The sequence below is a fragment of the Microcebus murinus genome, chromosome 6, assembly GCF_040939455.1.
Source record: "Microcebus murinus isolate Inina chromosome 6, M.murinus_Inina_mat1.0, whole genome shotgun sequence".
In the NCBI taxonomy this organism is placed as follows: Eukaryota; Metazoa; Chordata; class Mammalia; order Primates; family Cheirogaleidae; genus Microcebus; species Microcebus murinus.
In genome coordinates, this window is record NC_134109.1 from 3,043,863 (window position 1) to 3,065,115 (window position 21,253).

The window sequence follows — 21,253 nt, forward strand, 5'->3', positions numbered from 1 at the left end:
GTGTCAGCCTAGCTCACAGCAACCTCAAACTCCTGGGCTCAGGCGATCCTCCTGCCTCAGCCTCCCAAGTAGCTGGGACTACAGGAATTTGCCACCATACCTGGCTAATTTTTTCTATATATTTTTAGTTGGCCAATTAATTTGTTTCTATTTTTAGTAGAGACAGGGTCTCGCTCTTGCTCAGGCTGGTTTCGAACTCCTGACCTTGAGCGATCTGCCCACCTCAGCCTCCCAGAGTGCTAGGATTACAGGCGTGAGCCACCACGCCCGGCCCGATTTTTAAAGTATTTAAAAAGAAGAGGGCCACGATCCAGGTAGCAGGCTGCTTGGGGAAACACGGGAAACTGAGGCTCTGCCTCGAGTCACTGGAGAGCTCTCGGACGTAGAGCTGCTTTGCTCTGTGTCTGCGCCGGCGTCGGCACGACCACTCTCATCTGGGGCACAGCCTGTGACGCCCCCAAATCCACAGCCACCTGCACACGGTGAGGCACTGCTGACACCACCGCCAGCTGCGAAACCTCTCCCGTCATCGGACTAATGTTTTTTCCAAGTGAAACTTTATTAATATTTGTGTATTCTAGTCTCATTGGTATAACTCAAAACACAGAAAACGGCACACAGTGCTTGGGCTTTATTTAACATCGCATGCGTGATGCGTGTCACGTGCGTGACGAGGAGCCAGCGTGGAAGCCACAGTCAGGAGGGAGCCACGACCCCCGTTCTCCCGGCCCGCCTGCCCTGAAACGCAGGCCAGGGGACGTCCTGGGACCGCCGACGGTTTTCAGAGCCCTTGCACGATGAGCTCCTGTGACCACTCGCGTCTCTGGAAACCTGGACGCCGGGCGCCATGGTCACAGCGGACTCTTAGCTGCTCGACTTCTTTTGTTTCGGTCTCAGCTTGTTCCAGATCCTCTCCAGGGCCACTTTTCCCATGAAGAAGGTGATGGCAAAGTTCCGCCTGTACCACTCTCTGTAGAGAAAGGGGGCAGCACAGGTGACACAGCCGAGGGACTGGGCCTGGGCCTGCGCCCACGCCCACAGGCGGCTCCCAGCACGGGGCAAGCCCATCTGACCGGTCCTGACCCCTCACCGCCCTCCCCTTCCTGCCCACACTAAAGCCAGCCGTAAAGGAGGGGAGAGGGAGGCTCACCGCCCCGGTGCCCGGCACGCCCTCCCCCACCTCCTCCATTCCTGGAGGCCGCTGCAATCAATGCTCCTTTGCTTTTTGCTGAAAGACTCCAAAAGAGCCCCAGGAGACCTCCCTGCCTTCTTCCTGCAACTGTGGCTCCATGGGGAGACCATCAGACCATTAGCAAAGCAGGCTGTGTGGGGAGCCCACTGGCTTTGGCACCTCATTTGCATGAAAAGCACATGACAAAAGTTCTCCACTGTGAGAAGCTAATCCATCACAAGTGCCCACATCATAAAGGTCCATCTCCTCTTTTTCTGGATGATCTGAGCTTTTATGTAATTTGTGTCCCTGAGGAGATAATTCCAGAAGTTCCCATGCAAACATCCCCATGGAGCTTGCACACAGCCAGGGGCTGGCTCCGGGTGAGCTAGTCTACGGGACATGCCAAAACTTGTGCATTCACCCCATTGTTGGCAGTTCCACGCTGAACAGGCAGCGCTGGGAAGGTTTCCAAGGGGCGCGCACATTCCAGACTCTCAGTGCTAAGCCCCGAGGCTGAGCTGCCAGCGAGTCCCGCTGCGGCCCAGCGCGCAGAGCTGATGCGTGAAGGCGCACTTCCGTGCCCCTGCACTCGCGAGATGTACTGAGCCTCAGCACAGAAGGGAGAACAATCAAGGGCTCAAAAGCAGTGAGAACAGAGGGTAGACACGTGGCTGGCCAGAAAGCCCTCTGCACGCGGGCATGGTCTTTGCGTTTCCAGCCCCGAGAGTGGCGGTGCACTAAGTGAGGAAGAAGGGCTTCTGGGGAAAGAAACCTGGTACCCTACTGGGATTAGAATCCATGTCACTGAGGAAAAGCCCGATTCCACTTCCCTAACCAGATGACCTGATCTGACGGCGCGGGTGGAAAGGCAGACTGCGCACTTGCTGTTTGCGTAGGGACAGCGGGCAGCACAGGAAGGTGGGCTCCTCTGTGGCCCGGGAGGCTGGCCCTCTCCACCCTGCGTGCCGCTCCGTGAGCGCCGAGCCTGCCGGGGCCCGGGCATGGTGCAGACACGTCCTAAGGGCCAGGAAGTGTCATCGACGCTCACCTGACGGAATGGCCGAACTAGCTCGGAGGACAGGTGAAGCCTTGGACACAGATGTGGCAGGGCTGATCTTTAGGTCAGACTGCCAGCCTCGAGCTCACCCGGCCTCGCCCACTATGGACATTCACCGTCTTGCCGTACCTGCCCACCTGGCTCTGCCACTGTTACACTTGAAGGCAAATCTCAAACATCGCCTCCTGTCATCTCACCTGTCAATACAGGTCATTATGTATCTGTGACCAGTTAATGCCCTTTTTAAAAACACATAACCACTATCCCATTGTGGTGTCCGATAAACGGAATATAATTTATTGATATCAATTAATCAACAACCACCATTCAATTTCTTCCATCTGTCCAAAATACTTTTTCACAGATGGTTTGCCTGAATCCAGAGCCAAAAAAGTCTCTCTTAGTCTACCCCCTCCCCACTATTTTATTTTTTGCTTATTCTAGTTATTTGTTGAAGAAACTAGATAGAATTTCCAACTAATTTCAAATTTGTAAAATTTCCAACATTCTGAGTTAGGCTGACTGTATCTTCAGGCTAAAACATTCCAACATGGTCTTCTGTGACCACCCCACCCCAGCCCCACCCCAGCCCCCTTTCCCCTTTCCCGTAAACTCGTTGGATTTGGAGGCCTGCGGTTCCGTTCCATTTTCTGCAAGGACACCTCGCAGGGGATGCACAAGCACCCCCGAGTCACACAGAGGCTGCCCCTGTGCGGTGTGGAGAGGCAGGGCAGGGTGTGTCAGCCCAACCTGCCCGCCAGAAGTCCCCATCAGCCTTCTTGGCCAGTGGTTCTAGCAGCGATGGATGGCTGTTATCTCATTAGGAAAATGCTAATTTGCTAATCCTACCGCTCCGCGTCAGCTGTGTCTCTTCTACTAAGAAGGATGTTCCTTCGTTTGGATGCCTTGATACAGCAAAAGCATGAAAGCTGCATGTTCTTTGGATCCTTTTCATTTATCAATTCTCAAAATGATGAGCTGACAGCCTCACCATATCCAGAGAGAGGCTTTTTTCAATATCATCATGACTGCAAAGATGTTTGTACAGTTGATACTGTTTTTCAAAATTTGTTATCTTTTTGGCTGGGTGTAGTGGCTCCTGCCTACAACCCTAGCACTTTGGGAGTCCGAGGAAGGAGGCTGGCTTGAGCCCAGCCGTTCAGGGCTGCAGTGCTGTGACTGCACCACTGCACTCTAGCCTGGGAGACAGGGCAAGACCCTATGTCTAAAAAAAAATAAAAATAAAAGTTGCTATCTTTTGAATCCACTGTGGTCACATTATTTTTTTTGTTTTGAGAAGGAAAGAGGAGTTTATTAATTTGCCAGCGAATGAGGAAGCTAGCAGACTCCCGTGTCAAAGTACCAACGTCCTATTTCTGAGAAGTACAGAGCTTTTAAAGGTTCTGATTTTTTTGTTTGTTTGTTTGAAACAGAGTCTCACTTTGTTGCCCAGGCTAGAGTGAGTGTCGTGGCATTAGCCTAGCTCACAGCAACCTCAAACTCCTGGGCTCAAGCGATCCTCCTGCCTCAGCCTCCCAAGTAGCTGGGACTACAGGCATGTGCCACCATGCCAGGCTAATTTTTTTTATATATATCAGTTGGCCAATCAATTTCTTTCTATTTATAGTAAAGACAGGGTCTCACTCGTGCTCAGGTTGGTTTCGAACTCCTGAGCTCAAACGATCCGCCTGCCTTGGCCTCCCAGAGTGCTAGGATTACAGGTGTGAGCCACCGCGCCTGGCCTAAAAGTTCTGATTAACAACAATAATTGGTGTTTTAAAAAATAAAAATAAAAAATAAAGGTTCTGATTAATCCCATAATCCCATCTTTAGCTAAGACAATCTCACGACCTCTGCCCAGATTCATCCCGTCTTTGGCTCAATCATGGATGGTCACTTTTCTTTGTGAGACCTTTGGCCATTGGGAGTTCTTTCAAGTAGGTCCTGTGCCATCTCACACGATGCCCATGATCTCTGCTGGCCTCACTCGGCCTCCTTGCTTTCAGCCAGAAGATGCCTCAACTCAACCTGTGCTTTTCCTGCCCCCGACGGTGGCTCCTCACAGGAAGAACACGAAGCAGAAGTGTGCAGAGCCCACTCCCCAAGCACCAGGGCTGAGAACTGCTGTGGGGTTGCCACGCAAATAACCTACAGCTGCCAATTTTATTTCAAGGTGCAAAAATGCAGTTGACAAACTCGTGCAACTTCTACCTCTGATATAAACATGAATATCTTGAAATATTAGGTAAGAAAATAATCCTGCCTAATCTCAATGTGATAGTCATATTTTTAGGAAAGAAGTAAAGCACTTACTTGTTATAATACATGTGCTTCCGAAAATTTTTACTTAAAAATTCCTTGTAGAAGCCAGCCATTTCTTCAGCATTCAGTGTTGCTTTCTGACCTGAAAAATAATTTCAACTTAAACGTTAAGACTTAAGGAGAAGGGATAAACAAAAAAACTGTTAGAATTAATAAAAGAATCTAGCAAGTTTGCAGGATACAAGATTAATACACAAAGATTGGTTTATTTCTATATACTAGTAATGACCAGTCTGAAAATAAAATTAAGAAAACAGGCCGGGCGCGGTGGCTCACGCCTGTAATCCTAGCTCTTGGGAGGCCGAGGCGGGCGGATTGCTCAAGGTCAGGAGTTCAAAACCAGCCTGAGCAAGAGCGAGACCCCGTCTCTACTATAAATAGAAAGAAATTAATTGGCCAACTGATATATATATATAAAATTAGCCGGGCATGGTGGCGCATGCCTGTAGTCCCAGCTACTCGGGAGGCTGAGGCAGAAGGATCGCTCGAACCCAGGAGTTTGAGGTTGCTGTGAGCTAGGCTGACGCCACGGCACTCACTCTAGCCTGGACAACAAAGCGAGACTCTTGTCTAAAAAAAAAAAAAAAAAAAAAAGAAAACAGTTCCATTTACTCTAGCATCAAAAATAATAAAGATTTAGGAATAAATTTAAGAAAACATAAGTACGACTTGTATACTGAAAACCACAAAACATAGTGGAGGCCAGGCGTGGTGGCTCATGCCTGTAATCCCAGCAGTGGGCACACACAGAGCCAGGTGACATGTCAAGCGCTGGTGGGGACGGCTGGCACGGCCTGCCTCCGCATGCCCGTGTGGTGCCCACCCGCAGGGCTCACCCCTGCTCACGAGGCCCAACAAGGCCACACGGGACAAGAACCACAGCCCACCTCGGGTGTAGCCTGAAGTGCAGTCCGCCTGGTGGCCAGGCTCATGCCACCCAGCTACGGCACAGGGATGAGGGAAGGAGACCGGGGCTGGGGTGGAGGGTGCGGGTGGGGGCAGGAGAGCCCTCTGGCTCACAAGCCCCAAGCCCCAGACAGGAACCGCGATCCCTGGTCAGCGCCGTGGCCCTGCGCCCGGGGTCCTGCACTTGTAGCACACGCATGCTTGGCCCCTGCCCCTACAGCCGCTGCCGCCGCCAGTGAAGCACATGCTACCTGGTGGCACAGCTGGTGCTGAGCCTGCAGCTCACGGGGCGCAGGGGGATGGAGACAGGGCTGGCAAGGTGACACCCAAGGGCAGTTTCCACAGGAGAGGGGACATGTCAACAGACAGAGGACAACAGTCAGGTCTCCGGCACCTGGCAGGGCCTGGGGCCTGCGACGACTGGGCACTGCTTGAATGAGCAGCGACCACGCTACCCCACTGTGTTCCCACCTCAGCCCTGCCGTTCACCGCACAGTTTGGGGCTACTCAGTGTAGCTTCCGTGCCTCTGTTTACTCAACGGTGTGATGGGGATGATGGCAGGACAGTCGCCCTCCCTCATCCTCAGGTCCCCTTTCCATGGCTTCAGTCACCCAGTCAACCAGGTCCGGAAGTATCAGATGGAAAAGTCCAGAAATAAACTATTAGTAAGTTTTAAATTGCACGCCGTGTAAGCAGCATGATGAAATCTCCCAACCTCTGGCTCCGTCCTGCCCGAGAGGGGAATCGCCCTTGGTCCCGCGTGTCTGCGCTGCAGGCACTCCCCGCCCGCTGGTCACTAGCAGCGGCCCTGAGTCCCCTCATTCCACTTAATAATGGCCCCCAGCGCATATTGTCATTGTTCCATTTTATTATTTTGTTAATCTGTTACTGCTCATAATTTATAAATTAAACTTTATTCTAGAAATGGACACACAGCGCCCCTTGGCATCCGCAGGGGACTGGTCCTAGGACACCCTCGGATACCCAAATCCAGGGATGATCAAACCCTTTATATAAAATGGTGCAGCATTTGCTTATAACATACACACACCTTCCTTGTGCTTTAACTTATCTCCAGATTACTTATAGTACAATGTAAATGCTATGTGAATAGTTATTTATTGTTGTACTGTTATTTTTGTTTTGAATATTTTTGATCTGTGCTTGGCTAAATCTGCAGACGCAGAACCCTCAGACACAAGGGCTGACTGTAGGAAAAACATGGTATCTGCACAGGGTTCAGTACCGGCCTTGGTTTCAGGTGCCCACGGGGGGCCTTGGAACATATCCCGTGGACGGGGGGAGCCTACTGTATCTGTCCGAGGCATCGCTTAATACATAGGCATCGAGAACAACATCTGGTACTTTTTAAGGCGTAGTAAATGTGTTCCTCTGACCTAGCCTTGTTGCTGTTCCCTCTTTCTAGAAGATTCTTCCCCCAGCTACCTCCTCCTGCCAGACATCCACTCTCCCCACCACGTCCCTGCTTGTTTTTCTTCCAGGGTCGACCCACCCTGAAAGCACAGCATATAGTTATTAACCCCAGTGTGTGCTGGTCACACTCGGCCCCACGCTGGCACATGGGCTGCACGAAGGAGGGGCCGTGGCTCTGTCTCATCCACCTGGTCCCAGTGCCTCGCACCACACCTGCCACCTGAGCACCAGTAAGGGCACCCTAGGAGGAGCAAAAGGGGAGCAACCAGCTACCCGAGGAGGGAGGGAGCGCAGGGTGAAAGCTCCCAGCGTGGAGCAGATGGAGGGTGTGGAGAGGCACAGGGGTGGCTGAGGCGGGCAGGCCAGGCTGGACCCGGCCAGACATGATGGAGCCAAGGACCCGAGCCTCCACTCTGGGCAGGCGGAGCAAATGTGGCCCTGGGAGCAGCAGCTTCTTTTGGGCGACGAGAGGGTTTCTGGCCAGTGCTGGGAGGGCAGGGAGTGTGCGCACCCTCGGGTCAGCTTCCCCTCCCACCTCTCTTGCCTTGGCAGGTAGGGCTGATCCACTCGGGGCCAAGCCCGTCCCTCCCTGGCTGTGTGGCCCTGGAACTGTGACTTCTCTCTGTCTCCGTTTCCTCATCTCTGGCACATGATCACCACATCACGCCCTCACAAGCCTGCTTTGAGTCCAGGTTTGAGTCTGTGTGGCAGGAGGGACGGGGCCTGGCACAGAAGTGCTCACCTGTCATCGCTGCTGTTCATGCAGCCACGAGAAGCCACAGGGCAGGCAGAGCTCACTGGCACCTGACTCCCTGCCACGGGGTTCTGTGTCCGGTCTGGGCGCCACCTTAAGCCCCAGGCCAAGGCTAAGCATACAGCATCACAGTGTTTGCTAAGCGCATGTTCCACACCTGTCAACACTGCAGCCTGTTACTGAACATCAACTAAGTCTAGAGAGAGGCAGAACACTAACTCATTACACATTTACCAAAATCCAAGTGGGTGTTTCATAAATACCAACTGACTTAAAGTAAAGCCATCTTGATGGCATACTTTTCTCCACTGCATAAACACTTCAGGAATAAGAGAAATAAAAGGAGAGAATGCTGCCTGTCCTACAAACAAGATTTAATTTGGAGGCAGGCAGAACTGAAGTCATGGTATTCTGCCTTTTGCACCTGAAATTAAATCCGTTATTTTTCCACATTGCCGCAGACTGTTGCGGCCAGGCGCACCGAGGGCGGGGGTGGAGCGCCACAGCCTTAGCTAATCTGCTATTACTGGATGTTTAAATAGCTCCCATTCTTTGGCAATGAAAGATAACGCTGCCAGGAACAGACTGCTTAACTCTTCTCACGTTTTCCCATAATGAATTCTTAGAGTCTGTGGTCACCATTTTCCCACTTGGCAAGTGTGTAACTCGTGCAACCAAATCCTTCTAGAACAGAGGCTAGGAATTTTATACCCCACCAGCATTGAGTCTCAACACTGAAATCTTCCCCATGCATTTCGTATGTATAAAACGAGGCCTTGTAGCTTTATTAATGCGTTTTGCATTGTAAAATTTAGAGTTTGAGCATCTTTTCTTCTTGCAGTTATCCTATTTGTCTATAAGTGTACTGCTTCTGCAAATTTGTTGCATCTTTTCCTAAAGTCCAGATTGCCCCTGTCATCTTTGCCATAAGCACTGGCCCATCTGGTATTTCCTGGACACTGACCCCCGTGTGTGCCCAGCCCTCCTGCCCCCCTCCCGTCTCCATGGCAGCAGCCACAGTCTCGTCTTGTCTGGCACAAGCCCCACCTCTGCCTTGTCTGATCCCTGGCACCTCCCACTTGGGTGGGAGCCAGCTGGGGAGAGGCTGAACTCAGCTGGCTCCTTCCTCGAATTAGGAGGGACAAATAGCAAGGGAAGGATGGAGCAGTGAGCCGGAGAAAAGGTTAAATCTGAGGAGAGGTCGTAGGATGCCCTGGTCCCAGTGTCTGAATTAGGCCAGGCCTGGGGCCTGACTCCACCCGCCCCTGGGTTCTGAGCCACCTCAATACCTGCTCAGTAAACTTGAGCCCAGAAAGCTAGACCAAAAGGGACCCTGACCAATACAAGATGTTTTCAGTATTTATGTTCTTGAATCTCTCTACCTTTGCTCTCTCTTAGGAAATTATCATCCCCCTAGGTAATGAAGAGTCAAGTTTTATCCTATTAGACTTCCTACAACTAGGAGTATTTAACTCTTTAATCCACAAATGATTTTTTTTTTTTTTTGAGACAGAGTCTCACTCTGTTGCCCGGGCTAGAGTGCCGTGGCGTCAGCCAAGCTCACAGGAACCTCGAACTCCTGGGCTCAAGCAATCCTTCTGCCTCAGCCTCCCGAGTAGCTGGGACTACAGGCATGCGCCACCATGCCCGGCTAATTTTTTCTATGTATTTTTTTAGTTGACCAATTAATTTCTTTCTATTTTTAGTAGAGACGGGGGTCTTGCTCTTGCTCAGGCTGGTTTCGAACTTCTGACCTTGAGTGATCTTCCCGCCTCAGCCTCGCAGAGTGCTAGGATTACAGGCGTGAGCCACCTCGCCCGGCCAACAAGTGATTTTTTTTTTTTTTTGAGACAGAGTCTCACTCTGTTGCCCAGGCTAGAGTGAGTGCCATGGCGTCCGCCTAGCTCACAGCAACCTCAATCTCCTGGGCTCAAGCAATCCTGCTGCCTCAGCCTCCCGAGTAGCTGGGACTACAGGCATGTGCCACCATGCCCGGCTAATTTTTTTTTCTATATATATTAGTTGGCCAATTAATTTCTTTCTATTTAGAGACGGGGTCTCACTTTTGCTCAGGCTGGTTTCGAACTCCTGACCTCGAGCAATCCGCCCGCCTCGGCCTCCCAGAGTGCTAGGATTACAGGCGTGAGCCACCGCGCCCGGCCAACAAGTGATTTTTAATAATTAACTTTATAACTCACTGGAATATATCTGTATTGTAGGGGGAACAAATTGAAATTTATTCTTTTGGGCCAAATGTAATTAGTTTCTCCAGCATTATCTGTTAAACAAGCTCCTCTCTCTTGGTTCTGGGGACTCTGCAATGAATCTGCGTGCGAGGTGTGTGCCCTGGCCCCTGGGGGACACACCTGTGACCGCGCCCCCTCGCCGCCCCGCAGCCTGGCGTGCGTCTGAAGAACGCAGAGCAGCCAGCTCCCTGTTCGTCTTCCTCCTCAGTGCATTCTATCTCATTTTACTACCAGATTCATTTAAGATTGGACTTACGGCCAGGCTTTTAGTACTCTAGCAAGGCCTTCAATAGCATTCTGTGGTATTAATAAGACTCAAAACATCTCTCCCATTTAAGAGAGCGGCTTGTCTCCAATGCATCTCCGTAGAATGAGCCTACCTGACAGTGATGACAAACTTATGGATGTGACACACGTTTCAAGTACATGTGTGTACACACACACACACACACGCGGCCAGGACAACATGGGATGAGCTGAGAGCCACTGTGGCAGGGTGTGGTCCAACAGGCCCTCGGGATCCGACTCCCGAGGCCCCACGGCTTCCGAGCTGTGCAAGTGTGGTCAGGAGCGTGCCCTCCGTAGGCCCTGGCTCCTACCTACTTCGCTCAGTCACCGTGGGAAACACAGCAGATGACATGTGCAAAGGACTCGGGATAGCGCCTGATACTGCGAGCTTTCATTCTCTGCTTACCGTCAGGACGCGGCACCTGTCCCTGCCTCCGAGACCCCGCCTCTACCAAAGAGCAAATGTCGGCTCCTCGAGCTCCCCGGCCCTGTGTCCCACACCAATCCAGGCAAGGCTGAGCAGGAGCAGGGACAGCCATGGCACTGTGGCCCAATGACAGACGTGGCTTTTGGGGTCATTGGTTTTGGATTTTCCATCTAAATGATGTTTTGACAGCAGAAAACATCTGTTTAACAAACAGTGCGAAATGTTATTCAGGCCTGACGTCAATGCCGACAGAAAATAATTAAAGGCCATTTGGAGCACTAGATTTCTGTCCTAAAAGAATGACAGCACAGTGAGTAAAGGGACTGGATGCAGCGTGGTTCCCCTGCACAGCAAGTGCATGGCCTGGGGGGAAAGATGGGAAACAGGTGAGCCAGATAGGGCCAGGCCGGGCAGGCTGGCCTCCTATCCAGAGGAGGAGTGAGGCCATCATTCTATAGTCAAGGGTCAGCGTGGGTGTCTAAGAACCTCATTTGAGCAGCAACTGTCAGATTTGTATTTTGGGTAGAACAGTCTGGCTACAGTGCAAAGAATGGATTTAAAGCAGGCACAAGAAACCACAGCTTAAAGGCCAAATTTGGCCCGCCACCTGTTTTTTTTGTTTGTTTGTTTTTTAATAATATACCGGGTCAGTTTTATGTTTATACTCTGTGCCACCTGTTTTTGTAAACAAAGTTTTACTGGAACACATTCAAGCCCACTGTGTGTGTATTTTCTATTGTTGTGGCTGCTTTCACACCACAACAGCAGAGTCGAGTGGTTGCAACACAGACCCCGCATGGCCCATAAAGGCTAAACTATTTACTGCCCAGCCCTTTAGGGGTTTGCTGCCCTCTGACTTAAAGATTAGAGGCCAGGGAACCAATTAGGAAGTTACTACATAGAGAATTAACAAGGGCCTGAACTAAAACAATGTGTCAAGGACAGGGAGTGGCAAAAGTATTGATAAACCTGGAGGAGAGATGAAGAAAGGAAGAGAAGCTTGCAGGGTAACTCTGGTTTCTGGCTCATGTGACCAGTAGGACCATGAACTGAGGCCTGCAATTAGGAAGAGGAGCTGGTGTGCACAGGGAGAGGCTGCAGAGGCCAGGGACCTCAGAGCAGAAGTCAAAGGTCATAGCTGGTCATCTATCAGAAGCCCTAAAATGCTTGGCAATGGATCGCAAAGGAAGAGGAGCCCCTGTGGCAAATGAGAAAAGCAGGAGAACCCAAAAAGAGGAGGGTTCAGAGGAGTCTGTCAAGGCCCTGCCAGGGGCCAGGATGTGTCCATGCTGCAGCTGCCCCGAACTCTCTCCTTCACTCAACATCCCTTTTTGTTACCTTCTCACGTACTTGCTCTAACCAAAACAACCTTAGCAAAAAAGAACAAGTGTACTAACCTGACTCAGTTCTCAGTCCCAGGCCTTCAGCTTTTAGTCTTGAGTGAATAAATTCTTCTTTTTCCTAAAAAAAGAAAAGATAAGACAAGACTATCAAAATTCTCTTTCTTTGTCTTTCCACTTTTCTCCAGCTGGAGCACAACTCCAAATGTTCCGCAGAAGTCTGGCCATGGCTTTTCTGAGAAATGGCTCATCTCAAAGCCCGTTTTAAACCATCCGCATGTGATTCAAAGTCTCATGCTTGAAACAAGATTTGAAAACGAGATGTTCAATAAACTTTGGGAGGCACTGTTTCTTTATAAATCCTCAGAATAAGATAAATATGCTTCATTTGAGGCAGCCCACCCAAATGGATAAACAAAGTTTAAATGTTTTTCTTCTGGGTTAGAACATTTATACTTCTTTCTCATGTAGTTAACTTATGAGTATGCCATTAAGAATTGTGAATTCTCGGCCGGGTGCAGTGGCTCATGCCTGTAATCCTAGCACTCTCTGAGGCTGAGGCGGGTGGATAGCTCGAGGTCAGGAGTTTGAAACCAGCCTGAGCAAGAGCGAGACCCCGTCTCTACTATAAAAAGAAAGAAATTAATTGGCCAACTAATATATATAGAAAAAATTAGCCGGGCACGGTGGCGCATGCCTGTAGTTCCAGCTACTTGGGAGGCTGAGGCAGCAGGATTGCTTGAGCCCAGGAGTTTGAGGTTGCTGTGAGCTAGGCTGACGCCACGGCACTCACTGTAGCCTGGGCGACAAAGTGAGACTCTGCCTCAAAAAAAAAAAAAAAAAAAAAGAATTGTGAATTCTCAGGAAAAATAACAGCACATCAGAGAAACTTATATTTTCATAAACATAAACACACACGCATGTAAAACGCACTTTAGTTCTGGCTCTGCTACTCACCTCACTTTCTTGAAAGTCTCAAGATCTGTGATTCTGTGGATGACCAGTGTTTCTTACATACAGTTACATGTTGGTTTAAAAAATTAGACCTGTACACACACGTACACACACACGTACACACACACGTACACACACACACACACACACACACACACACACACACACACACACACGGCAGTGCTGAGACACTACCCAGTAACCAGCGGTAAAGCAAATACTAAAGATCTAGCACCCCCAAGTGGCCAACTGTATTATTTCTCACTCTCATCTAAAACCTAAACTTACCTTACTAAATGTCAAATTCTGGTTTGCCCAGAACTGTTGATTCCATTCTTGTGTTTCTTGTCTCAATTTTCTAAGCTTTCGTTCCAGGGGTGATTCATTTTCAGGGATGTAAAAGTGAACAGGTCGAAGATTTGAATATTTATCTGGGGGTCCTATCCAATCATAGCAAGACTTTCTTGGAGGGCAGAATCTTGAGACCTTTAACAAAATATATGGGATTAACACACAACTAGACAAATCTCTATTATTATAAAATTAAAAATCTGGGCCAAACACAGTGGCACACACCTGTAATCCCAGCATTGCAGAAGGCCAAAGGGGAAGGATTACTCAAATCAGTTCGAGACCAGCCTGGACAATATAGCAAGACCTCATCTCTTAAAAAATAAAAAATTAGCTGGATGTGGCAGCAAAAGCCTGTGGTCCCAGCTACTTGGGAGGCTGCACTCCAGCTAAATAAATAAACAAAAATTGAATTTAATCTAGAGGTATTAAGGCTCCTTGTTAGTTTCCTCTCTTTAAGACTTCAATGTGCCCAGGGAATTTTCAACTTAAAAGAACTATAAGGCCAAGTGCATTGGCTCTCGCCTGTAATCCTAGCACTCTAGGAGGCCGAGGCGGGCGGATTGCTCGAGTACAGGAGTTTGAAACCAGCCGGTATAGGAGCGAGACCCCGTCTCTACTATAAATAGAAAGAAACTAATTGGCCAACTAATATATATAGAAAAAATTAGCCGGGCATGGTGGCGCATGCCTGTAGTCCCAGCCACTTGGGAGGCTGAGGCAGCAGGATTGCTTGAGCCCAGGAGTTTGAGGTTGCTGTGAGCTAGGCTGACGCCATGGCACTCACTCTAGCCTGGGGAACAAAGCGAGATTCTGTCTCAAAAAAAAAAGAAAAAAAAAAGTCATTGAACTGTACATTTCAAATGATGTATTCATTTTATTGTGTGTAAGTTATACCTCAATAAAATCAACTCAAAAATGGTAAAATTTACAAAGATCAGCCAGGCTCGGTGGCTCACGCCTGTAATCCTAGCACTCTGGGAGGCCGAGGCGGGCGGATTGCTCAAGGTCAGGAGTTCAAAACCAGCCTGAGCAAGAGTGAGACCCCTGTCTCTACTAAAAATAGAAAGAAATTAATTGGCCAACATATATATATAGAAAAAATTAGCTGGGCATGGTGGCGCATGTCTGTAGTACCAGCTACTCGGGAGGCTGAGGCAGGAGGATCGCTTGAGCCCAGGAGTTTGAGGTTGCTGTGAGCTAGGCTGATGTCACAGCACTCACTCTAGCCTGGGCAACAAAGCGAGACTCTGTCTCAAAAAAAAAAAAAAAAAAAAAAAAATTTACAAAGATCCAAAAAATACTACGCCAAGTAGAATAAACATTTCTTTGGCATTTAGGAGGTGCTGCATTCAGGATATTTCAGGACTTCACTAACACCACTATATTCTGTTACTCCCAAGGAACTAAGAGGTGCAGCGTTTGCAAAATTTCAAACAGCTTTTTGGTCTACTTGGCTACTGACTGAAAATCTAATTTGAAAAAGTAGAAATAATGGCTAATAATTTTATAAATCTAATACAGCTAACCAGGTGAAGCTGGTGTGACAATGACCCACTGGCTGCTTGAGGGAGCAGAGTCACAGGCCGCACCGACACAAGAGGTCGCTGCGGGGAGGAGGAAGGTGCAGCAGAAACTTGCCCACCGGTCAGCTCTGCTCGCCTCTTTGTCTTTGGCCTCCCGACCCGCCTGGGTCTGCCTGTCACTTACTGAGGTCCCCGAACTCAACAATGACAATCACGCCAAGGGAACCAAGCGTGAGAAGGGAGACCATGTCATCATTTAGGAAAACCGGCTTGTTAGTTTCACTCTGATGGCTGCCATCAATCGACACATAAACTAGAACTATCTGTCAACATTTCCATTTTCTCCTTTTCAAAGCATTGTAATGAATCTTGGCTGCTATGCTCTTCCTAAATCTTCTAAATCCCTAAGCATTCTAAAGATAGGAAGAATTTAGAACATGAAAAGGCAAACATGAGGTTTGGTGGTGAAGCTGGCTACAGAGCTTGGCGCAGCTACCAAGCATGAGTCGTCCAGAGACCAAGGAGGTCACCCCAGGCCTCACGGGAGCTCTGCCATGACGCCTGCCGCCGAGCGGGCCAGCTCCACCACAACATATGCAGGAATAGCCATGCGTACAGAAAGCTCTTCCCGTACGCCTAAGAACAACAGACCGTTTCCGAATTATAACAGTATAGTTCCACCTTCTAGACCAGCGGTCCCCAGCCTTTTTGGCACCAGGGACCAGTTTCATGGAAGATGATTTTTCCACGGACTTGGCAGGGGCGGGGGATAGGTCCATAGCCAGGGGTTGGGGACCACAGCTCTAGACAACACGGGTACTTATGGCATTTTATTAAAAATCTGTGGTATGTTCAGCTCAGCACTAGAATGCTTACCATCAAAAAAACTAAGTCTAGAATAAGTAAATGAGTAGAAAATGTTGAAGAAATATAATTTCCTCAAACTTACAAAATCTTTCTTTAAAAGTATATTTAAGGGGGAAATGGGCATTTATTGAAACCTTAAAATCTGTACCCCCATAATATGCCAAAAAAAAAAAAAAAAAAGTATATTTAAAAAGATTCAAGGCCAAGTGCAGTGGCTCACGCCTGTAATCCTAGCACTCTCAGAGGCTGAGGCAGGAGGATTGCTTGTGGTCAGAAGTTCAAGACCAGCCAGAGCAAGAGCGAGATCCCGTCTCTACTAAAAATAGAAAAAATTAGCGTGGCGTGGTGGCCTACAGCTGTAGTCCCAGCTACTTGGGAGGCTGAGGCAGGAGGATTGCTTGAGCCCAGGAGTTTGAGGTTGCTGTGAGCTAGGCTGACCCCACGGCACTCTAGCCTGGGCAACAGAGTGAGATGCTGTTTCAAAAAAAAAAGAAAAAATTCAAATTGTTAAAGGATCTTGACAGATTAGGTAAAAGATGTTACAGCATTTGGGTGAAAAAAAGATTGACAGAAAACGTCCAATCGCTGCAAAGAATAAGCTCGATGGTAATGAGGTAAAGATTTGGTGACAGGTATCATAAAGTGAAATATTCCATAAATTAAACCAGCATTTACACAGCAGTAATGGAGCTGAGGCCCTGAGGGCCACAGGAATGAGAGGTCTCGGCCGCGCCTGCTCGGGCTGTGAGCAGGAGCCTTCTCTGCCGGCCAGGTGGGGTGGCCACGGGAGCTGAGGGGCGAGGCACAGACAGCAGACGAGGGGACAGTGGCGAGGGGCCTGGTCAAGACGCCCCTGGGCAGCGGTGTGCTGGGGAGCGTTTAACAGCAGCCGGGGGTATGTTTGTTAGCATCACTTTTACTGATGCAAGGATGTAAGTACACAATTTACAAAATGATAATAAAACATAAGATGCCCCTTCCCTGTAAATTCCATCTAGCCAACTGAACATCACAAACTCCTTTCAATAATTTTTAATAACATCTTTAGTGAGATATAGTCATGTAATATAAAATTAGCTTTTTTAAAGTATATAATCCAGGCTGGGAGCTTTGGTGCACACCTATAATCCCAGTGCTTTGGGAGGCCGAGGTGGGAGGATGGCTTGAGGCCAGGAGTTCGAGACCAGCCTGAGCAACATAGTGAGACCCTGCTTCTACAAAACCTTTAAAAAGTATATAATCCAGTGGTTTTTAGTATGTTCAGAACTGTGTAACCATTACCACTGATGCCAGAACATTTCCACCGCCCCCAAGAAACCCCTAACTCATTAACAGTCACTCCTCCCTCCTTCCTCCCTAGACCCTGGCAGCCACTAATCTATCTCCAGATTTGCCTATTCCAGACATTTCATGTAAATGGAATTGTGCACTATTTGGTCTTTTGTGACTGGTTTCTTTTACCTCGCATTTGTCAAGATTCATCTGTGTTGCAGCCTGTAATAGTAATTAATTTCCTTTTATGGCTGAATGATATTCCATTGTGTGGACATTCCATTGTGTAGACATTTGTCTATCCTTCACCAGCTGAGAACCTTTGGGCTGTTTCCACTGTTGGGCTGCTACAAATAATGTTGCTATGAACATTTATGTACAGATTTTTGGTTGAACGTATGTTTTTAATTCTCTTGGGGTGGAGACCTAAGAGTGGAATCGCTGGGTCACATGGCAACTCCACCCTTAAACCTTTCAGGAACTGCCAGACTGTTTTCCCACCAGTGGTGTAATAGGGTTCTAACATCTCCACATCCTCAACACTTGTCTTTGTCCATTGTTTTATTACAGCCATCATGGTGCGTACGCAATGGTAGCTCACTGAGTATTTTTCATTGATTTTTGCCAAATTCTTGCAGTACTAGCCAACCCATGGCTGCTAACCAGTATCGTCCAGACACAAACATTATCTGATATTAAGGAGCAGGATGAAGATGAAAAAAGACCTATGTTGGGCCTTCACTACTTGTCAATGGCATGAGCGATTTCTCTGCTGGCTTTGGAGGGAAAGGCGGTCTGCCACGTTCAGTCTGCTGAGCCCACGCAGCCGTCTGTGATTAGACCTGGGCTCGGCACGCTTCCTTCACACAAGATAAGCGGTCCCACGGGCGTGTCGCCATGTGTGGGAAGGCTGTTTCTGTTTCGGACTCAGCGAGTCCTCCTTTGTCCTGCGTAAGTGCATGCGTCACAGGGCACCTGGCCAACCCCACTACTGCAGGGAGGGGACGGGCCCTCCTGCTGCCACACAAGAGCAGTCCCTGCAGGCCCACAGCCCTGCCTCGGCTGGGGAGGGACCCACTGGCCACGGGGACCAGTGCCCACCACTGGCGCTGGTCTTGCTCTTGCTCTGCCCCTTGTCTGTGTGAGCAGAGCCTCCTTCCAGCCAGTGCCCGACTGCACATGCTCTACCTGGCGACTCTGATACCGAGATGCGGTGGGCACAGGGGCTCGGGCTTCTACTCCTGACGACAGCCAACAGATGCCACTTGCCCGACAGAACTGGATAACAGCTTTGAATACTATAAGAATATCTCCTCCAGCTTCAATTTTTGAGCTTTCCACAGTGTAACGGCATCAGATAAAACACACCTAGTAATTTAATCTGCATTGTTAACATTTTCTCCTTCACTAGAAATTGTAGATAAATCTAGATAATCAATAAGATAGCAACTCAAGCTGTGATTTGGAGCATTTGCCCATTTCCATGGTTCAAATACTCCTGCCACGGATGACTTCATGCAATGCGATGTCACTGAAGCAGGAGTTGGGAAGAGATGCGCAGTGGCTGTCTCCAGCGCGCAGGTGTTAGTACAACAGATGCAAACAGCCCCAAAGTACAGGTAACTGTAAAGGTAGTACAATGAACAGGAAATAGTGACTTTTAGGCAGGTATTACCTTTGCTTTTAATGTAATTTATTCATATAATTTAATTTTTAATGAGGGCTATTTATCAGCTAAATTCCTGAAAAGGTCATTCCTGAGAAGGCCACGCTGTAGGGCAGGGCCGTTGCGCAGGGCTTTGGCACCTGCCCCCTTCGTGGATCCGACTGTGGACAGCGTCACCATGGTCACCTCAACGCCCTACTGCCTGTTTCTGTAAAAAGTACATCATGACACTTTCCACGCCCCCTCAGCCAGGTTACTAGACATGTTTTATATTTTTGTACTCTTTAGAGAGCTAAACTTACACCATTTGTGTAGTGCCTAAAAATGCTTTAATTTTCCTGAAGATGTTTACGAGGAAATAGATGAAACTTACTACAACATGCAAAATTATAAAAGTAATAAAGTTTAATTATATTTCCTACACTTAAGTCTTCTAGAAGCAACAGGAAGGAAAAATTTTTAAAAGTAAACCTATCTAAAACTCACCAAATACAGTTTTTGCCACAAGGACTCTAATTAGCCTCATTTTCTCAGCAACGATTATTAGTAGACTCTACTGTCTCCGATACTTTTCCTTTTCACCAGCTTCAGACTGCTGGAAGAGGTGGCGACTGAAACGTCCTGCCCGTGCCGCGTCAGCTCATGGCACGATTGCCGTGAACGTGTTCCCCTAGACAGGTTTCTCTCAGGGCTGCAGAAGTCGTGAGAGGCCAGAGCTGACGAAAGCCAACAGGAGTCAGCGCTGCCTGGTGACAAGTGGCCTCCTCCTTGGCTGGCACCACCAGCCTTGCAGAATTCCTGTTCGGGGTCTGCTCCCGGCCGAGCCACACTTGACTCCTCACGCCACACCGCAGCAGCTCAGCCATGTGAGATGCAGTGTGCCCGGATTTCTGCCAGCACGGGAGGGGATGGAGTGGCTGCCTGAGAGTCCTGGCGTGTGAGCCGGCCAGCCCTGCCTCCGCCTCTACCACTGTGGGCCTGGGAGTCTAGACCGCCCCACGCCCACTGCAGCCGCAGCAGTCTCTCCAAAGTGCCCAGCCTAACCATCCCACTCCTTCCCTTAAAATCCTTCGATGACCTCGTTACCCTCAGGCACAAGTCTAACATCCAGACAGCGGCCAGGCAGGCCAGGCGGCTCCCCTTCCTCCTCTCTCCGAGGAGGAACGTCTGCTGCTAACACGACAGCCTGCTCTCTCCCTCCTCTGGGACTTTGCTCATGTTCTCTCTGGAGCCGGCTCTCGTCTCATCCTTCACGGACCTCAGCTTCAGCATCGGGCCTCCGGGCCCTCCTGGAGCCCAGCTGAGGTGTGGCCCCCACAGCACTTGCCCACACGCTTCCTTCTCCCACCTGGTGTCGACACCGACTGTGTCTGTCCCTTCTCCGGTGGCACAAGCACTTGCTGGAGGAATGGAGACACGGTACTTCCCAGTTCCCATTGACTTTTTCTGTGCGTAAGCACAGAAATCCACTTCGTCTTCAAAAAGCTTAATTTACACAGACTATTTGGTGGTGACATCTGAGTTTAACTAGATATGGCAATCATGAATGAATTCGCATCAGAACATCCAGAAGTTCTGAGTGAGCCAAGAGTACTGCCATCAAGCATGCTCTTACATTGTGAGTGCTCAGACATCCTTAATTGCTAGTTCTTTTTTTTGAGACAAGATTCTCACTCTGTTGCCTGGGCCAGAGTGCCGTGGCATCAGCCTAGCTCACAGCAACCTCAAACTCCTGGGCTCAAGTGATCCTCCTGCCTCAGCCTCTCAACTAGCTGGGACTACAGGCATGAGCTGCCACACCCGGCTAATTTCTCTTTCTATTTTCAGTAGAGACGGGGACCTCACTCCTGCTCAGGCTGGTCTCAAACTCCTGAGCTCAAGCGATCCTCCCGCCTCGGCCTCCCAGAATGCTGGGATTACAGGCATGTACCTCCACGCCCAGCCTGACTGCTAGCTCTTGAGATTTTCTAGGTTTTCCTGTAAACTCTCAAAGACTGTGTAGTAGAGAAGCAGAATGGCTCCAGGGTCCTGGAGGAAGGCCTCACACGGTGGGAAAGCAGGGGGCTTAGGGCTCTCCGGAGAGGAGAGAGGCCAGGCTGGACTGGCCACTGGAGAGGGACGGGAGGGGAACGGGTGGAGAAGTCTGCACACAGCTGTCACCTCTGCGTAGCCACAGCTGGGCGCATCCAGGCCACCTAATGAGCCAGACACAGGTCACACCCTATGATGATTGTTGCATTCTTCATTCTTTTCTTCTTCATATTAAACACTTTCATATTTAATCATTCTCACTTTTGTCTAGTACTTCTGGAGAGTTTATCTCAGTGTTACTGGGCAGCAAAGTTGGGCCAAAGGAGGCACAACCGAAGTGGAAAGTTCGAAATGAGGGGCCGGCAAGTGCATGTAGAAGGGACTGAATTTATCCTCCCTTGCTGGAAAGTGACGGGGCCCTGGTGGCACAAAGGCCTGAAACTACACTGCCCATCATCAGGGTTAACAGACACTGACTTGATGTTAGAGTGATTTAGGAATCGTTTTTAGAAGGTAGAGGCAGGAGGCAGGACCATAATACAGATCTATAACATTTTATCCATCAGTCTAAAACCAATATACAATCATAAGGTTTTCTGTTTTAAAAAGCAAGGCTTACATTTCCACAAATGTTTAT

At 49.1% G+C, this 21,253-nt stretch overlaps 1 protein-coding gene across 1 annotated transcript in view; it reads right to left on the bottom strand.

Moving 5' to 3' along the window:
• Nucleotides 1–616: 616 nt before the first annotated feature.
• The window catches only part of COA8 (cytochrome c oxidase assembly factor 8), a 29,911-nt gene continuing 9,274 nt past the window's right edge, over nucleotides 617–21,253 (bottom strand). Inside the window, exons 2-5 of the mRNA XM_012746348.3 lie at nucleotides 13,192–13,389; nucleotides 12,007–12,070; nucleotides 4,545–4,635; nucleotides 617–970 (exon numbers count right to left, since the gene is read on the bottom strand). Of these exons, the coding sequence (XP_012601802.2) occupies nucleotides 865–970; nucleotides 4,545–4,635; nucleotides 12,007–12,070; nucleotides 13,192–13,389 (459 nt within the window). The 3' untranslated portion in view covers nucleotides 617–864. The remainder of the gene's footprint in view (nucleotides 971–4,544; nucleotides 4,636–12,006; nucleotides 12,071–13,191; nucleotides 13,390–21,253) is intronic.